Source organism: Eretmochelys imbricata, chromosome 9 (assembly GCF_965152235.1).
Source record: "Eretmochelys imbricata isolate rEreImb1 chromosome 9, rEreImb1.hap1, whole genome shotgun sequence".
In the NCBI taxonomy this organism is placed as follows: Eukaryota; Metazoa; Chordata; order Testudines; family Cheloniidae; genus Eretmochelys; species Eretmochelys imbricata.
The window spans coordinates 90833711-90849982 of record NC_135580.1 but is presented as its reverse complement, the minus strand read 5'-3'; the positions used below and the strand labels follow the sequence as shown (position 1 = coordinate 90849982).

Genomic DNA, 16272 nt, shown 5'->3' with positions numbered 1-16272 from the left:
AGGGACAAGTAGGAGAAAGGTGGAAGGAGGGGGTGAAAGGATATGGCAGAGGGAAGTCATTTAGCATGTCTCATTGTGACATGGGCTACTGGGGCACATGAAACCTGGCTTTCCATAGCGTATTAAGTCACGTTCAAGGGCTGTGTCCTTATTTTCCAGGCACTCCTTGGCGTGGGCCCAGGATATGTAAAAGAGCCTAAAACTCGGGGATGAAGACCACGATTGACAACTCTGCTCCTCTGGCACAATAGGACTCGCAACAATAAGGATAACCCTCATCTGTGAGAGAGACAGAACTTTCTGGGGGTGCGAGCTGTCTGAGACTGGGGAATGAATTTCCCCAGGAAATCAGGAGCATCACAAACCTCATCACCTTCTGTCCCAAGTGCAAGGTACATTTCTTTGACCTTGCCTGCAAGGTCATAACCAGGCAGCTCTGTGTACATTTAAAAAAACACACACCACCAACAAAAACTAACAGTATATTCCACTGCACACATGGTTCTCTCGCTGAGGATGAGTGAATGAGCCACATATGACAATTTTTATTGCACCATTTAATGCACTACTGGAAGGTGCTCAGAGACTACAGTGATGAGAGAAGTATAGGAACCTATGTCGTATAGAACTTCTACTATTATTATTACTATTGGTTTGTATAGTGGTTGCACTTGGGTGGCCTAATCATGGTTCACTTTACTAGATACTGTACAAATTACATCAGAAAGATAGTTCCTTTCCCAAAGACCTTACAATCAAAGTATAAGACAAGAGGCAATAGGTGGATATGACAAACAGAGAACATAGACAATACTAGTCAGCATGATTCAGTAATTGAGGAAAACATGCTTCTCAAACTTGCACTTACAACAGCTTCATTAGTCTCCCCATTTTGTATCTGTGCTGTTTATTTCCTCTCCTAGGGCAAAGGCGTTATTGGTTGTAGTGAATTTTTAGTATAAAATTTCCCCATATTGCTTGCAACTTTTAATGGGCTAATCTCACATGGTCACTGTGCAGTCTCTCTGTGTTTGCTATCCCTTCTGTTTTGGTGCCATCTGCAGTTCTGATCACAGATGAATTTGCACCAAAGAAACCTCACACACATCACATAAAGCTGCAGCACAAAGTGGCTAAAAGTGGCAAATTACAACTGATAACAACTAGCTCCTCTGGCTGTAACAGCTGCTCACAGGCATGACTGCTTGAAGACTAACGTGCTTCAACATCGGGGCAGTGAACCGCGATTTGAGAATGGTTAAATATATCTGCCTGTTGCCTTTGAGATAGTGGAGTATTCATCTTGGGGAAATAGTGGAAGCTTTTTGGTTGGGGCCATGTAAAAGAGATCAAAACTGTATTGCCCTTGGACTAGTCCTAATAAGTCTTTTCTATCAATGATTTCTGTGATTATGTCTAATACATTCCTTAGAGAGTTTAAAAACAAGATCAGACATGTTCTGTGTTTTTACACTTAAACTAGATTGCAAAAGCATTTATTAAGCACATCTTTATACTGATGTGACTGATGAAACAGTATCTGTTCTAAAGAGCCTTTTCATTACATTTGTAGATAAGGATTTCACCTCACAAGCAATAAAACCAAATCTTTCCCAGAGATTTGCTACTTTAATTTTCAACTAGAAAATGGCTCACCAGTTATAACAAGAACATCTCCAGGTCATTCCCAGATTGCCTGCAATTACATACTTACTGTGCTTATGGAGATAAGTAGTTGTTCTGCAGGGTGTCTTGTTTATGGCAATGCCAAGTGCTATGTGCACATATTTCCTTAGGATTTACATCACTCTATGTATCAGGATATGGCACAAAAATACAGTCCACTATGAGAATGTAGCCTCCACACAATGAAAGTACCTAAAGAAAACTAGCCATGAAGGCAGAATTCACAATTTCTAATTCTGGAAGAATCTACACGTTGTATGTTTTTACAGGAGGGGTGCTTCTCCCATTGGCTGGCTCCTGAAGGGCTCCTTTCTCACCAGCTGCTGTTTTTAGGGCACAGAGGTCTGACTGACATGCCAGTTTCAGAACTGAACCGGGGGAAGCTACTTTCGGCTTCAAGTCCCCTTTGTCACATACTTCTGTACTAGATATCAGAGCTTACTCATACACACCAGGTACAGTTGAGGTTAGTTTACATAAGGTACAGTAGAATCTCAGAGTTACAAACATCAGAGCTATGAACTGACCAGTCAACCACACACTGCATTTTGAACCGGAAATACACAATCAGGCAGCAGCAGAGACTGGGTGGGGGGAAAAAAAGCAAATACACTACAGTACTGTGTTAAACTTAAACTACTAAAAAATAAAGCATCATTTTTCTTTTGCATAGTAAAGTTTCAAAACTGTATTATCAATGTTCAGCTGTAAACTTTTGAAAGAACCACCATAACGTTTTGTTTAGAGTTAGGACAACCTCCATTCCCGACGTGTTTGTAACTCTTGTATTTTGCATACAGTGCCACCCAGTGGCTGAATAATATAATACAGTGTAGCATTCCATTACATCTACCACACTTTTCAGAGTAACAGCCGTGTTAGTCTGTATTCGCAAAAAGAAAAGGAGTACTTGTGGCACCTTAGAGACTAACCAATTTATTTGAGCACGAGCTTTCGTGAGCTACAGCTCACTTCATCGGATGCATACCGTGGACGGTATGCATCCGATGAAGTGAGCTGTAGCTCACGAAAGCTCGTGCTCAAATAAATTGGTTAGTCTCTAAGGTGCCACAAGTACTCCTTTTCTATCTACCACACTGTAAGTTATACATCCTTACCATTTACAAAACTTACACTATCATGCTGTCTTTGAAGTTCAATATATCTCATTCTGTTGAGTGTCTGTGAATCATACTGGTTTTCTAATTACTCTACCCGAACTTGTAACAACTTGGTCATCAGTCTGTTCATTTGTTACGTCTGACTGTGGCTGGTTTGGAACCCTTGATTCTTCTTTTTACTGTTCTGTATCTGCCATTTCTAGAATTTACTCTGTTGATTGTTCTTTCTGAGGAACAAACTGTAGTTTCTGTTGAAACTGTCCACGGTTGGTTTCTATCACAGGTGATCTGAATTCTTTTTCTTTACAACAGCTGCCGTTGTCCATCCTTTTTCTCCATCTAATTTGACATGAACACAGTCATCAGGTTCCAGACCTGTCAGTTCTCTAGCTGCGTGACATCTTTTGTAAAAGTGTTCATAAGCTTTTTTAACCCTTTTATCCGATTGGCTACTCTCTTCGTGTCTGGCCACTTTGGAGATAGATTCTTTTCCCAAGTTCGAACAATAGTTCTGAGTTGTCTTCCCATCAGGAGCTGTGCTGGACTATATCCAGTAGTTGCTACTGGTGTTGATTTGTAAGTCAGAAGATCAAGGAATGGGTCTTGTTGTAGGATTTTCTTGGACATCTGTATAGCTCTCTCAGTCTCTTCTTTTGCTTGTGGGTAATGTGGGATGCTAATAATGTGAACAAAATCATATATAGTTTATTTGGAATGACTTAAATTCTGCTGCAGTGAGTTGTGGTCTGTTGTTCATCACTAGAAGTTCTGATATACTGAAGTGAGCAAAAGTGCATTTAAGTTTCTTGATAACACTGTGACATGTTATGTCTTTCAAGTACATTACTTCTACCTGGAAAATAGTCCATGATGACCGGGTAATGAAGTCCTCTGAATTTGTATAAATCTGCAGCTAATCTCTTCAAGGTCTCTCTAGTAGGAGTGTTTGAACACTGTATGGTTCAGCATTGTCTCTTGATTTGTACTTGATCTCCTTTCAAAAGCTCACTATCATCAACTCCTCCATCGAGTTCTTCCACCTTTCTCACTAAGGCTCGTCATGGCTGCCACACTGTGACTGAGGAGTTTGTTGGTCTTTGAATCTTTGATCACATGCACTCTGAATGCATATCTTTTGTCTTTGTAAGTTATTTCTGTGGTGAACTGGCCTATGCAGTTCAGAATATCTCTAGGGATAGTCAGAGCTGTGTCAGGTGACTTCAGCTCTGGGAGGAATTGGGGGTGTCAGGTGACTTCACCTCTGGGAGGTGATTTTAAGTCCCTTCTGAGGTGCCTGTGATATCTGTGTCTGAATTTGTTTTAAAGTGTATAGTCTTTCCATGAATATTCAGTTTTATTCTCTAGGCAGATTCTGTGTCATCAGAAGCAATAGATCCCAGAAACAATGGATCTTGATTGCTTATAATATGAGTCAACCCCTGACTGCTTTAGTGCAGCAAACAGCTGCAAAATGCCCATATTTCATGCATGTATAATACTGTGCACCTTTGGCCAGACATGCATCATTTCTTGGGCTATGACTTTTTCCACACTTTGTGCACGTAGGCTGGAATTTGTCCCTCTTAGCTTGGGAGTTCTCTCTCCTTGCCTCAGTGATTTTATGATAATGACTTTTAACATTAAAGTGTCTGTTTACAGTTTCTAAGCTAGTTTCAGGTTTGTCAAGTTTCTCTTGGTTTTGCTGTTTCACCAGTTCAGGCTGTTTTGCTGCTGTGGCTATAGAGCTAAATCTCTCTTCAGTTGCAGGTGCTGTGAAAGGTTTTTCTCTGTTAACCCAACAATGAGCGTGTCTAATATTTTTGTGTTTTGCATTTCCAAAAACACAGTTTTCAACTAACGTATGCTGAGCTTTTAGAAAACATTCAGCGTTTTCCCCTCATTCTTGAATTTTCTGGTGAAAACATGCTCTTTCATAAATCACACCTCTCCGAGGTTTAAAGTATGCATCAGACAGCCAGAACCCTTTCATAGTCATTTTGGTGACTGTCTTCAGAAAGGTCTAAGGATTTAAAGATAGGGAAGTTCCTGCTTCCCTATAGCATAAATTAAAGAAGATACCTGTATATCTTCAGTTTCTTTTTGGAGTTTGTTTGCAATTTGAAATCTTGCACTGTCTTCCAGTCTCTCCATTATGAATGTTTGTCAAAGCTGTATCGGAGGGGTTATGTTGATGAGATCCTGCAACCTTTGTTGTTTTACTCCTTCTATTTGCAACCTTTGTTGTTATTTTGATGCCATGTCATGTACTTCACCGCCAGATATGGCAGAGCTGCCTCATACACACCAGGTGTGTTTATCATAATAAGATCCTTTAATGCTGTGCCAGATATGGCTGAGGTTAATTTAAATAAGGTATTTTACACAGTGCCACCTAATGGCTGAACAGCATAATACAGTTTAGCATTCCATTGCACCCTTTATCTCTCTCCCCTGGTTGGCTGAAATTGTCAGCAGTGGAAGAATCTGCCCACGTTAGGACAACGTGTTACTGTGAGTGATCATACCTGAGTTTCTCAAAGAGCATTCCCATGGGACTGATTGCCATACAATATGTGACAAGTGCGTTAGATAGTGCGTTGTGATCATAATGGGAAATGGACAGTCTTTGAAAGCGGCAGCAACACCTTCCTAGTCAGTATGGAGGGAGAAGTATACCCTCAATAACAACCTCCTCGACCATAGAAACTTGTGGCTAACTGCAATGTGCTGAGCCTGAGCCAGAAAAGCACTTGACCATGTGTTAACTTTGAGCATGTGAGTAATCCACTGAACGAAGTCAACAGCACTACCATACTTAAGTACTTTTCTGGATTGGGCCAGAGTATTCGGCCCTTTGCAGGATCGAGCCCTTAGTTACCATGTGCAGCATACGTCACTAAGATCAAATGCCAGAGAGTCCCTTTTTCATTGCCATTTGAAAATACGTATGAATCTGTGAGGCCCAAACTGCACTAAAAAAGAAAAAAAAAATCTGTTGGGGGGGGAGGAGGGGAAATCACTTTTAACACAAGTACTGTTGGACCAATGAAAGGCACAAGATAAAATTTCATGTTGCAGCTAAAGCATCTTATTATTGTATAGGATGATAAAGCCTACTGTAAAATATAATTGTTTGTTGCAAATTATTTTGAGGACAAAAAATAGCCTTCCCAATATTTGTTTCACCATTATCTCCTCCAGTATCACCATTATCTCCTCCTTTTGTTGACCCTACCTCGAAAATAACAGGAAACCATAAATAATGCTAAAATATCATCCGAGATGATTACCCAGCAGACACCCTCTTGCCCTTTAATCAGCACTGTGCACTGTGAAGAGCATTTTAAGAAAGTGGCAGGCTATGAGCAGGAAGGTCTCTTGTACTTTTGTTACGTGAAAGTTTGATTTATTGCTCAGCTTTTAGAATCCGTAGAAAACAGTCTTTTTATATAGATTGCAGGTTTGCTCTTGTTTCATTTAACTTAAATACAGTTGTAAAAGCACAGAACCTGAACTTGTAAACCGGATTGTATGATGCTTCTTATAGAAAATCTCATTGCAGAACAATTTAGCACCATAGAACTACTCCCCCGCCAATTATAAAACAGATTAAAATTAAAATGCCAACTTCCATTTAGGTTCCACTGAAGATAGGTGCTACAACTAGATGTAAGCTATAATCAGTGTGTTCTATATACTGTGCAATTTACAAAATATATGTATTTATCTGTACCTATGTTGTTTAGCAAATTGTTATTCATTAAAGAGGAATGATAAATCATTCCCTGTGGTTTTTGTACTTTGCATGCTCCAGTTTTGAGATGAAAAACAAATGTTTTCACTTTGAACTTGCACTGTTTGGTTTGCAAAGGCATATTTTTTGTAGATATATGTAAATCACTTAGTCCATGCAATGGGGAACTTCCCAGTGCAGCGGCAGATGGACAGAAGCCCTAGCAGGGAAGTTCCATTGAAAATGGAGGGAGCGGGGTTGGAGGGCTTTAGAATCAGTGGAGGTACAGAGGACACTGTGTGTGATGGGATTTGCAGGTTCTGGGGACAGAATCCCCTCTTTGTTCTGGAGATGGGCATCATCCCCTTCACTCTCAGCAGAATGATCTGCGGAAAACACTGCAAGAGAAAACATCATGCAGTTTTTCCTTCCCCTGCTTCACCTCTTTCCAAGGGTTTCTCTATATGAGAGAGAAGAGCTGATCCAAGAGACCTAGCTTCTTTGAAGTAGGCATCATAGATGAAGGTGTTGCACAGTGCAAGCAGGTTAATGAATAAAGCTAGCAGGGTTGGCTGAACAGCTGGCAGAAGTTATTGATGGAGTGCTGCAGACATCATATACTTTCCCATGTTAAAGGAGATCGGGAGTGACGTGATTACATTTTGCTGCTGCTGTTAGAGACTGAGGCCAGATTCAAGTGGGACAGCACAGAAGGCATATCCCTGTAAGGGGATGGCAGCAGGAGGAAGGGGAGATGCCTGTACACTAACTTTTGTGTCTTCTGGCTTGGTGGCTGCTGTAGAGATTTCTGCACAGACCACATTAATTCTGGCTAGGGCAGATATATTACAACCCTGTGCAATATCTTTGGGGACCATTGTATTAAATTTCTGACTTGTTTATATATTCTATTCCATGGGGGAGGCTTAGCACAGCTCCTCCAGGAAATAAAAACAGCAGGGGTGATTAAACGAGTCAGTGAGACTAAACAGCTCTAGACAGGTACAACACCCTGGAGAGATTTGCACTTACTAGTTCAAACTGAGTTTTACAGTGACAAACAAAGAAAGGGCTTTTGGTATAGAGGCTGATTTAAAACTGACACAGGGTCATTCTGATCCATCAAATGGACACAAACTTTGTCCAAGGGGGCCCCAGTCCTGCTGAAGGACTTTAGCCTATTAGGCACCCATAAGACTGATGGCTGACTCCTGGCATGTTTAGTACAGGTCCTGGCAGGGACCTGTTCAGCCTTAACACCCCCCCCCCCCCTACTCAGAAGGGAAAGGGACAAGGATTTCTGCCAAGATTCAGGTGATGGCTGGAGACCTGAGCCCTGTCTGGCACTCCTGGAGTGGACCATGGGGGGCAATACAGGTACAGTTACCTTTAAATTGACAGTGAAATTTCCTAACTGGAGTGCTTGATTTTTCAACCCTAATAAAGTTTTTGTAACATAGATTTTGTATATGTAAATTCCTAGGTTTTTTAGAAAGCAAACTGAAAAAACTAATTCTTTCATATGGCATCATATTTACATCCACACAGGTTGCCAGCAGGATTGGAATCATTAGATCTACTGCATGGACTTCTGCCACTTGACTTGAATTAATGAAGTAACTGATAGCAGTAGCAGGTTGTCCTGTACCAGCATTAGCATGGGTTTCACAGATGTTTGCTGACAGCAAAGCAATGGTAAGACTCAGGAATCTTGGGTTCCATACTAGGCTTTGGAGGGATAGTGCTTTAGTGGGTATAGATTCTTCTGCTCATATCCCTTCAAGCATGACCCTTTCTATCCCATCCCCTCCACCCTGTCCCTCTCCCACGCCTATCTCTTTCCACTTCTTTGCATAGGAGTGTGATTTCTAAAGTGCACTAGCATTTTGCATGTTAATTGGACCATTAAAATTAACTGGTGCACACTAAAAGTTCACAAGTGCATTTTACATAGTACTGTTTCAAACAGCACTATGTTAGAGCACACCAGCAGGGGCCACATAGACCAGTGAATGTGCCCTTAGTGCAGTTTAGAAATCATCTCCCCCCATTATCCTTCCGTGTATACAAGCCCTCAGAGTACTTTCCCAATGTTAATTACATCTCACAACCCATCAGTGAGGTAGGCGTATATCACTGCACCCATTTTATAATTGGGTGAAATGAGTTGACCAAGGTGACAAACAGTCAGTGACAAAGCTAGGACTAGAACACAGATTTCTTACCTCCCAGTACATGCTAAAACCATTTCTAATTTTGTGGAGCAAACAAACAAAAAGCACAGAGAATAAATTATTGTCTCTGAATGCAGTCAGCCCACAGGTAGAATTGAATGGACACTCAGCCTGATTCTACTTTCACTTATGCTGCGGTAATTCAGGTGTAACTCCATTTAAATCAGTTGGGTTGGAGACCCCTGTGTTTATAAGCTGCATGAGACACTGCCTGGAAACAGCGTTCTGTGCAGTAAATAGAGGGTGAGTGGCAAGGGTAGCTTTTGATTTCTTATGGCTAGCTTCAAACAGATGGGTTGACAGATGTTTATGGTGCAGTCCCTGCTCAAAAACACAAGAAGGCATGTGCTGTGCTAGTCAGAGAAGCACATTCAAAATAGGAGGACAAAGCTCGATGAAAGGCCAATTGCCTTTGTTTTTACACTTAAGGTAAAAGCATGACTCCATTGACTTCAAGGGGAGGGGGATCAGGCTTTCACCTTTATGCCCTTCAGCCTTTAAGTGGTATTGTCACAGCAGGTTTCCACGAACTGTACTGTAATGTGTGACAATGAATTTTACAGGATGTAACAGAGAAGACAATACTCTGAATCTCAAAGAAATGTGATGAAGACGGATACATTGGCATTAATAATTCTAGCCACCCATAAAAGCAGAAACCAATTTTTGTACAGTATTAACGTTTCCATGCTGTACCATCGTCTGGAGGGAAACTCTAGTTCCATCTTCTCTGAGGTTTGAGAGCGAGTTTGTGTAGCTGCTTCGTGGCACATAGCAATGTGCAAAGTGTCACTGTTACCAAAGTTCTGTGTAGTCTAGGCTCGCACTTCATTGCCCAAACACCTTTTCCCATTGTAAGCAAAATGTAAAATACCGATTTCACTTTGTCTCTGTAGGCAGATATAGACACACAGATCTAGACCTTTCTAGAGGTCTAAATATATAAAGAGATTGAAAGAAATACTTCAGTATGTTTTAATATCAGTCTACACCAATATAACAACTTCACAGTCACATTTGTTTTGTTTTTCTGTGTACTGTTTTATTATTGCTTTTTCAAATGTACAATTTGAACATAAGATAACAATGAAAAGAAAAAACCCACATACCCAATGTACAGTACATAGTCAGCTTGGTTGTTCCCAGTTTTTAAAGTCATGAGTCAGGGTATAAATTGAAGAATATGGTTTAAAATTTCTAAAATGTATACACTATAATCACATAAAATAGTGCCTTGATGGCATATTAGCTCAGACTCCTGTATGCAAATATGAATATTGGCAACCCTATGTGTCATAAGAAAACTGATGGCACAACTAGATTGCACAGCTTAATGTGTTGGCTATCTCCTCCTACAGTATTTTATTCATAACAAAATGATTACACAAAAGAAACAATCTAACAGCTCACTTCCTTGCTTTTAAGAATACAATTAATAAAATAAAGCAAATGACTAAATGAAGTTGGAGAAAAAACACAACTCTGAACAAAGTGAGTCTGACAATTAGATTTAGTCTGCATAGTTAAATTCATGGCATTAAAAATTACTTTGGGTCTCAAACTTTTCTCTCCAATCTCCTAAATCTTATTTGCTTTGAGCTTCAGCAGTTTTTCAGTATCTCCCTCCAAATAAACCCTTCCAACCACTGTGGATATCTCTTGATCATTAGACACTCTCCTCTCCTTAACTAACTCAAACCTCTCCAAACCTTCATATTTTAGCCACTTTTCTGGACATCTTCTATTTCCTCTCTTCAGCTACTTCTATTCACTTTCTTCAGCTACTTTCCCTTCTTCATTCTTCAATTAAGGCTCTGGACATCTTCACTCTCTGTCCTTTTCAGCCACTCTAATCTTTTCTTTGGTCTTGATTGACCTCTTACACCTACATTTTCTCCATGCTACGCCTAGCTCTCATTATTAATTGGAATTCCACTTCTAAATCCCTTAAAAATGTTTCTCTCTTTGGGCCAGATTTTCTCCATATTGACATGGGTGCAACTCAGAGAGGAGAACCTGGCTGTTAATGTCTTCCACCACACATAGAAGAATTTGAACTAATGGAGTGGAGACAAAATGTGAGATTAAACACTTAATACAGCTATGGGCTCTCTCGCTCGCAAAAGATCAGCTTTTTTTTCTTTTTGTATGGCTCTAAACAGGTTTACAGTAGGTCAACTCACTATCACATTTTTCTGTTACAATACATGTGAAAAAAGTTTAATCACATTTGCTTCTTTAATCTCATAGTATGGGCTGTTCCAAGCTCCCAGTGTTATGTGCTAAACTCTTTTGAATTAGTGCCTGGTGTCAGGAAAACCTGCCTCCTAACTCTTGGCACCAAGATGTTCAGAAATCACATGCCTCATGTAATGCAGAGACTGATATGATAAGCACACATTTTGAAGTATACAGGGCAGCCGGGATCACTGATTTGTGCAGGAGCAAGAGCATTTTAATAACAGGTTTTGCACACCCATGGGATACATGATGAAAGATGTCCTCTCTTCACAGTATTTCAGCTTTTTAAAAGACTTGAAAAGTAAATGACATTTTTGACTTATTGCTGGTCTATTAGCCTGTAAATATATATTTCTTTTAACTTGCAGCTTTTTCTTTTTTTGTTTCTTTTCTTTTTTTGAAAGCTGAGCAAACGGAGTCCAATGTTCAGTGGCACAGAAGCCCAGGACCACATCATTTTTGTTATTGTTGCTATTTTGCTCATGCAATTATTATGGCCTCAATCCTGCAATTGACAGCAGACGGGTGGAGTGCTGTGCCCACACAGAGACCCCTTGATTTAAATGCAGCTGTGCCTGGGCACAGCCGTCCCAACTCACTGTGGATCAGAGCCTAAATTTGGGTGCACAATTGGCCATTTGGGTGTGCAGATGCCCTCCCAACTTTGACATGGCCTTGGTTTTGAACTCTTGTAAATCAATACCTACCTATTTGAGATGTGAATATTTAATGTTTAAAACTCCACTATACAGTCTGAGTGGAACTAATCCTTACGAAATGAGCTGGATTGACAGCCACGGAGACTGCCGTCCTCCAGTTAGCCAAAGAACATGGACAGCGGAAGTGCGCACACACCACGAGTGCTATCCTGCCTGCATGCCTCAGCCTTCGAGGGATCACCAGCAGTGGGTGAGAGTGCTGATCAGCCTCCAGGCCCATCTAGTTCTCTGCTGAGAGTACATAACAAGGTGCATATTATGGTGGTGGTTTTGCTACGTGAACACCTGTCACCGGGACCACTAACCTCATTGCACATAGGGTGCGGAAGAGCCGTCGGTTGCTAACAACTTTCATTTGGTCAATTTTCAATCATCGTAGAGGTAGAAGATCAGATATTGCAATACCACTTCCCCTTCCAGTCTCACACATTTCAAGTTAAAAATGGTAATAGTTTTAAAATACTGTAGCTAATGATTTCCTTTTTCTTTTTCCATACAGTTTGGTCTAGACTGAGATCTTGTGTATTGAGTTTATTATTATATATAGCCATACTTAGCTCTTTACATTTATATAGCCCTTGACATTTTCAAAGCACTGCACAAACGTTAGCTAAGTAATGATTGTACATTTAAACCTTAACGTTTAACCCTAGCATGTCTCTGATATTAAGCCCCTGAGAACAGTGTTTTATGATAGAAATGAATGCCACTAGGGGGTGCAGATTTATTTTGAAGTAACTAGAATAGAAAGAGCGCCTGAAATTCAGTCTTTTATAATTACTTGGTTCTCTGGATATGTTTATAGCTGTATTAAGAATACTTTTGTTAACCATGCCATCCATTTTGGAAAGAGCGTATTTACAAGCCAACAAATGTAAGCCTGTTGTTGAATCAGCAGGAATGAGGAATCATGCAAAGACAGAGTCCCTGATCCTACACCCTTATTTATATACATGGATAGTCTCATTGAAATCAACTTACATGAGTAAGAGCTACTTGTATGAGTAAAACCTACATGATCAGGCCCATCATGCTTCGTGTATATATGTTCGAACAAATTGCTATTTAAAATATTTTTACAAATACATTCTACAGTAACTGTGTCTAAGGGCTCAATCTTGTCCAGAGGCACACAAGGAGTCAGCCTTATGCGTTTTGTAAACTCCGTTACTGTACAGGTGCCTATGTATACAGTAGCTGACTCTACAAACTCTACAGTGATGCACACCCATGCTTCTCAAGGCAAATCCATCCCTAACTGTCCAAGTCTGCAACAGTAACTATTCACAAGGAGTTAATGCAGACTTGGACAATTGCCTTTGGGTGAACCTGTTAAAAGAAAAAAGTGAAACAAGCAAAAATAATTCAAAATCAGAGGAATTCCAGCTCATAACATATGTGTGTACTTTATACTATAAATCTACATATAGATATTGCTGTCCCTAGAGAAAGACTCAAGTTCAAAATAATAAAATTACAATATTTGTGCAAAAGAAATTGTACGCTTTTCAGAGTACAAGCAACCTGCTATATTGGCTACATTTTCCATGACAGTTGCTCTTTGCTACATTGTGCATTCAGTCTTGGTTTGCACCATATTTTTAAAAGAGAGAACTAAACATATTTGCAATTGTTTGACAAGAGAATGGAATTCTTCCACAACTTGAGGAATATGAATTTTGATAAGTTAATGACCAGTTTCTTGTAGGTAAAAAGTGCAAATTTAAGTGTATAACCTTCCAGCATTTTACACTGCTTGTATCTACTGGGAACCTTCAAAACATCCTTCAGTCTGATGGGATTTACCAGTTGAATAGGACGTTTTGTCCAAGTGTCATAAAGTAAATTTGACTGCTGCCTCCAGATTGTACAGATGCAAAGAATACCTTGAAAAGGACAAAGAATAGACCGCTGTAAGTTTACATGTATGAGAATATTTTAAACATATTTGAAAGCAGAGAGAAATACAATTCAGAACACTATGACATATAAATCACAATTCAATTTTAATCCCATTGGTAACATTTGCTTAGAAAAATGAAGTGTTAATGCTTGCAAGTATACATTCTGGCAATAAGTTATAGTGTATACATTTTCTACCAGAAAAGAAATCAGAGCCTATTTTCAAACAATGAGGTAAACTAAACAGTTTCTGGTTACAGTATTCTAAACACACCAATGGACTAGAACAAGCTACAGTGAATATTTACAAATCATTACCATACATATGTGACAAAATGCACTCATACTGGTGGCATCTCAAATATTGGTGTGTGATACTTCGCTCAAGGCTGCTCTAAATCATACCTGGTTGCAACAGTTCTTAAGAGACTTTTGTAGCCAGAGATTACTGGAGTGCAGATGCATGCTAGCCACACCCCCAACATATTCTCTATGCTGAAGCCAGACCACTTGGGGATTCGCCAACAGGTTAGTTAAACTGATTTTCCGTCTGCAGCACAAAGCAGGTGGAAGAGGTGGCTAGGATCTGGCTGTCTTCAGTGGGGCTCTGCGAAGGTGCAGGATTCCTCCCACAAAGCGTAGTTTGTGGGATCAGTGCCAAAGTCTGCTTTTAATTGAGTGGTAAGTACTATGCACTATAATAAAACGCTAAATAAAAATTAAATGGCCTCAACTTTTTTCATATTCAACTGTAAAACCATATTTGTTAAATCACTATAATTGAGTCACGTGTGTACCTTGTCATTTCTTTCACATAGAAATTTTAGCTTCTGTGCTTTCTTGTGCATAAATACACCTTCCAAATTTCCTGTTTCCACGGAACGCAGTTCGATAGCCTTCTCTCCCCAACCCATGACCTGGTTAGACTGCAGATAAGCTAAACAAAAAAGTCAGATTTGATAATTAGAAAAACACAAGGGAGCCTGAAATATTCATCTGTTAGTAGTAAGTTGGCAGCTCCGTGTCCCCACCCCAGTAACATAAAGATTGTATAACTGAACCAAATCCAGACACACGCAATATTTAAATATCCAGTGGAATCCATTTAGATTGTATCTGTTCAGAGAAGGAAATCCTATACATCCAAACAAACGGTACACTGAAATACTGTACAACAAATACCATTCAAAGTATTAAATCCTGGCCTCGGGTGCAAAGCCTGAATAATCAGGCTTTGCAACAGTGATCTGTGCAGGGCATTTGTTGGCCGTATAGAGTCTTCCACTGAACACAACAGCAGGGCAAGAAACAGCAGCCTATACAGCTGCTCTGTGGCTGCTCTACAACCTTTGAGCTTCAGCAGAATTTGCACCTGCTTTGCCCTCTGTCTTTAGTTGGTCAGCGTGTTTACACAGTTCTGGCCCCACTCCTGCCATTCCACTGCCCTTTATTGCTGCTACACTTTGAAAAAAAGAGCAGAGTGTTGTGGAATGACAAGGCAAGAAATTCACTCTGCACTCAATAATATACCTGTAGGTTTTTAATAGTTATTCCCCCCATCCCCCCCACTTGAGTTCACACAAAAGATTAGAGCCTTTCCTCTGGTTAAACAGCACTTCAGCCTAATGTGTACTAGGGATATTCAAAATTCATGCTAGAAGGCTATGGAAAGTAACTATGTCTGTAACAGCCACTTTACAGTTGAGCACCAGTTTCTGACTTCAGTTACATCGACATACATCTGAAGGAACTCCACTGACCCCCCACCACTACTGGAGTTTCTCTGAATATACGCTGCTGTGAATGAGATCAGAATCTGCCTCTGAATATATTGCTCATTCATTCTAATTACTTCCATTACAGAAAAGAACTTAGTTGTAACTAAACTTCATTAAAAAAGAGTCAGAGCAGTTTTGGACTTCTACAAGTATGTTGAACAAGTGAACAGGGTATTTTTTTGGAACGATGGGGCAGTATTACTTGTATGGCGTGATTTTAAAAATACTGTTATATACCCATATTACATGGCACTTAGATTACTATAATCTAAGTAGGTAATCTTAGATTACCACTTGTGCCATGGTAATTAGGTAGGGTGACCAGACAGCAAATGTGAAAAATCTGGACAGGGGGTGGGAGGGTAATAGGAGCCTATATAAGAAAAAGACCCAAACATCGGGACTGTCCCTATAAAATCGGGACATCTGGTCACCCTATAATTAGGCAATATATGTAAAATAAATAAGTGTTGCTACGGAGGATTTTGTTGAATTTGGCCCCATTGAAGAAAATGGCAAACCCCCTAGGCCCAGATCCTGAAAGACATGTAGGCACCTAATTTCCATTTGAGGATCTAAACCCTACTGACTTCAATATGACCTGGGTTTCACCCTAAATCTTTGTTGTATCTATTGACATTGGGGATAAAAGGTAGGTGTGAAGCCAAGTAGCATATTTCAGTATCAAGCATTTCACCAGCCCTTCATGTTTCAACTGAGATTTGGTGGAAAAGTTAAAAACTCACAGCACAAAGGAAAAACTTTAACTCAGCTTGCAACTGGAAATAATCTGTGTAGCACCAAACCAGAGGGGACAGTTGACACTAGCTGTACATTTCCAACAGTCATCGATAACTG

General features: G+C 40.0%; 1 protein-coding gene and 1 long non-coding RNA gene across 2 annotated transcripts in view; one reads left to right on the top strand and one right to left on the bottom strand.

Annotated features, from left to right (window-relative positions):
- The first annotated feature begins 162 nt into the window (after positions 1-162).
- On the top strand, positions 163-9648 carry LOC144270049 (uncharacterized). The gene is made up of 3 exons (XR_013347096.1): positions 163-392; positions 8089-8235; positions 9338-9648. It is a non-coding gene; the product is annotated as an uncharacterized LOC144270049 (long non-coding RNA).
- Positions 9649-9817: 169 nt separating this feature from the next.
- NRK (Nik related kinase) overlaps positions 9818-16272 on the bottom strand; it is a 123420-nt gene continuing 116965 nt past the window's right edge. The window contains exons 30-31 of the mRNA XM_077826233.1: positions 14434-14573; positions 9818-13620 (exon numbers count right to left, since the gene is read on the bottom strand). Coding sequence (XP_077682359.1) covers positions 13537-13620; positions 14434-14573 — 224 coding nt within the window. The 3' untranslated portion in view covers positions 9818-13536. The remainder of the gene's footprint in view (positions 13621-14433; positions 14574-16272) is intronic.